Source organism: Centruroides vittatus, unplaced genomic scaffold (genome assembly GCF_030686945.1).
Source record: "Centruroides vittatus isolate TY-2023 unplaced genomic scaffold, ASM3068694v2 contig_2104, whole genome shotgun sequence".
Classification (NCBI taxonomy): Eukaryota; Metazoa; Arthropoda; class Arachnida; order Scorpiones; family Buthidae; genus Centruroides; species Centruroides vittatus.
Genome location: NW_027121305.1, coordinates 254,341 through 257,681, shown reverse-complemented (window position 1 = coordinate 257,681; position 3,341 = coordinate 254,341). Strand labels below are relative to the sequence as shown.

The 3,341-nt window shown below is 38.7% G+C and overlaps 1 protein-coding gene across 1 annotated transcript; it reads right to left on the bottom strand.

Moving 5' to 3' along the window:
* On the bottom strand, positions 1 to 1,461 carry LOC136970702 (uncharacterized). Its single transcript, XM_067265168.1, has one exon. The coding sequence runs from the start codon at positions 1,459 to 1,461 to the stop codon at positions 1 to 3; it is 1,461 nt and encodes a 486-aa protein (XP_067121269.1).
* Positions 1,462 to 3,341: the final 1,880 nt, after the last annotated feature.

Here is a 3,341-nt window from a genome sequence, read left to right as displayed (position 1 = left end):
TTAAAATCTTTCGTTTAACATAAATGGTATTTTCCTAGGCGGTTCTATCACTGGCACTATATCTTTGTTAACGGATATTTCATATTCACCTGGTAGACACCCAAGACCCTTGAATACATCTTTATACTGCGACAGGACTGACTCATGATTATTGATTTTAAATACTCTTTTGACTAAGCCTAGTCTTTGGATTGTAGGTAGCCCTATAATGGTCTGACTATCAGTATTGGTAATTACAAAATGAATATTGGCTGACAAATTATCATTGATTACACCATTGACTATCACCGTTCCCAAAACTGGTATATCATTTCCTGAGAATGACGTAAGCCTTACAGCTGTAGGTTGTATTTTTCTAGCAATTTTTAAATTTTTATAATTTCTTAATGACATTACATTAGCCTGAGCACCCATATCCAAATTACATTCTAACACTTTGTTATTAATCTTAAGTTCTAGGATCCACGGCTCACTTAACCGATTGTTATAACTATTAATAGATCCAATGACAAAGAGATCCGACTTATTACTATCATGGTCGCGATTATCACTAACATTAACATATTTTACTTGTCTAGTACAACAACATTTTGCATAATGACCTACTTTGTTACAAAGCTTGCAGACAGCATTAATAGCCGGACATTTATTTCGGTGTACCTGTCCACAACGCGTACATAATAATTGATTGTCCTGACCTGTTTGACGAAACCTTGAGAACTTTGACGATGACGATTCTCGATGACCACCTATGACTGTCCTCCTTCCGCTACTTGTTGCTTTATTTTGTAGATTTCCACGACGAATGTTGCTGTGATTGAACTTTTCGACTTTGAGTATCTGAGCATCACTGTTCTTTTCAATTTGCTCCGCCTGACGATGAGTAATTTCGATGCTTTTGGCTATGCTGATGGCCTTCGTTAAGTTTAGGCCTTGTTCCTGAAGTAGCCTAGCTCTGATGACTTTATTATTTGACGATAAACCAACGATAAACATGTCTCGGACCAAACTCTCTCGGAGATTATCGAACTCACATGTTAGGCTTAGGTTCTTCAGTGCAGTTACGAAGTCTTCGATTGACTCGTCTGGTTTTTGTCTTCTGGTCAAAAAATTATCTCTCTCAATCGTGAGATTAGTTTTAGGTTTACAATGAGACTCAAATTTGTTTACTACATCCAAATATTGACAATTGTCCATATCCAAGTTAAAGGAATTGAAAACCTGTAACGCATCCTCTCCGACATAACGTAAAAATATGGCGACTTTACGGGAATCACTTTCACTTTCTAAATTACTAGCCCGCAAAAATATTTTAAATTTCTGATACCAGATTGACCAGTTATGAGCTAGATTTCCTTCTAATATTAACGATGGAACTGGATTGCCGCATAGTTCCTGTTGACCACTTAAACGAGACAAAGTTAAAGATGGCTGACCTTTGTTACCGACCGGTGAACTCATTATTTCGAGCTGCTGCTAGTAGAAAGACGACGACGACTATAATTCTGACACCATGTTATGTTGTTGACTCTTGGATATATATATGACGATCAGTATTTAAGAACTATTTATTATTAACTATTAGATATTCTACAAGTGAACACACACGTGGTGAATTGCATGACTGACGACTACGACTGACCTCGTTGACCGCTGGTGTCGCCACCAGTACATATCGTAACAATAATATTCCAATTTAACCCGCAAATCAATTGGTAATTCACCCGCTATCAATTGCAAAGCAGGAGTCGATATAGTTCGATAGGCCCGGGTGACCATCTACAGTACTCTCCGTTGGGATGTTTCAAGTTTCCCACGGTGAAGGAGCTGAAGTCTGTCGCCCCACACTCCAGCAGCATATACTATTACTGGTACTTACAGAGACGAATACAGGATACGGAGTGCGAGAAGCCTCGGCCCCCACCCGCGGCCTGCCAAGCTCTGTAGACTACAAAACTGTGTGACTGCTTTATCTGTAATATATCTTATATGAGGTGTGAGATCCAAACCCGCATCCAGCTGCATCCCCAAGTAACGGACCGATCCCACGACCTTCAATAGATTATCATTCATTCGAATGCTGGGGGGCGATTCAAACTCAACTTATCCTTCAATAATACCATTTTAGTTTTACTAGGTGCGAATTTTAGTTTCAACTGTTCTAGATGATTCACCAGGACCTATACCATCGAATTTCCCTTCTCCTCCAATGATAACAGCAAGATCATCGGCATACGCTATATACTTGAAATCCATATATCTTATACACTGTAGAGCAGAGTTAAATACATAATTCCATAGTTCGGGACCCAAAACTGATCCCTGCGGACATCCCCCTTCTATCCACTTAGTATATTTCTTTGTGCCCTCTATATAATGCACACGTCTATTCTGTAAATAATCCCGAATAACACTATATATATCTATTGGACATTCCCACTGTCTTAGGGCATTAAGCACACTTGGCCACCAGGTGTGATCGAAAGCTCGGATTACATCAAAAAATATACCAAGAACATATTTACTTTTGGTATTTATTATCCAAGTTTTTAATAAATAAATTGCATCGGTAGTCGAGACCCCACGTCAGAAGCCAAATTGCAATTTATATATCTATCTTAACACTAAATAATGATGACAACCGTAACTTTAATAGTCTTTCAAACCCACTATAGACAACAAGCATATTGGTCTATACGATATAACATCGGCACAATCTCGATTCCTATCCTTCAAAAATATTACAACTCGGGATACCTTCCACCTATTCGGGAATACTCTAAACAATAAACACAAGTTAAATAATTGTAATAAGTGATTTCCTAGAACGTTCCAACTGTATTTGCAGTAGAGACGACCGACCCGCAACGAATAAACTCTCTTACGTGTAATTTGTATTTGTACGACAGTAAATTAAAGACACGCCGCACGTAGCCACGAGGAAAAGGAGTAACAAGTGTTTCCTTCTAGAGCAATTTACCCTAACGTGTAGGTCACATAAACGCAACGACGGCATTTAAAAGGATTTCGTGCAAAGAAATTGCGAACGAATCGACCAAAACACAAGACAAACGTACAAAGAAGCGAAACAGCTGAACTCGCCATTCGGGACACGAACGTTTAAGTGGCACAAAGCATTGGTAGAGGGTTACGTAAGTGTGGAAGATCGACTGCACTCGAAAAAGACCACCTTGTGGAAAGAGACAAAGAGCCTAAGGAAAAGAATTCTTTGTGTCCAGCCTGTATAAATGTATTAGTATTAGATGTGTTTGCAGACAATTTAATTCTGGCAAAATAAGCCATTGAAAAGCGTTGTAACTAATACATAAATTGCATGGAGA

Bases quoted from the DNA above. Each gene is read 5' to 3' on its own strand.
- LOC136970702 (XM_067265168.1), bottom strand. From the start codon at position 1,461: ATGAGTTCACCGGTCGGTAACAAAGGTCAGCCATCTTTAACTTTGTCT.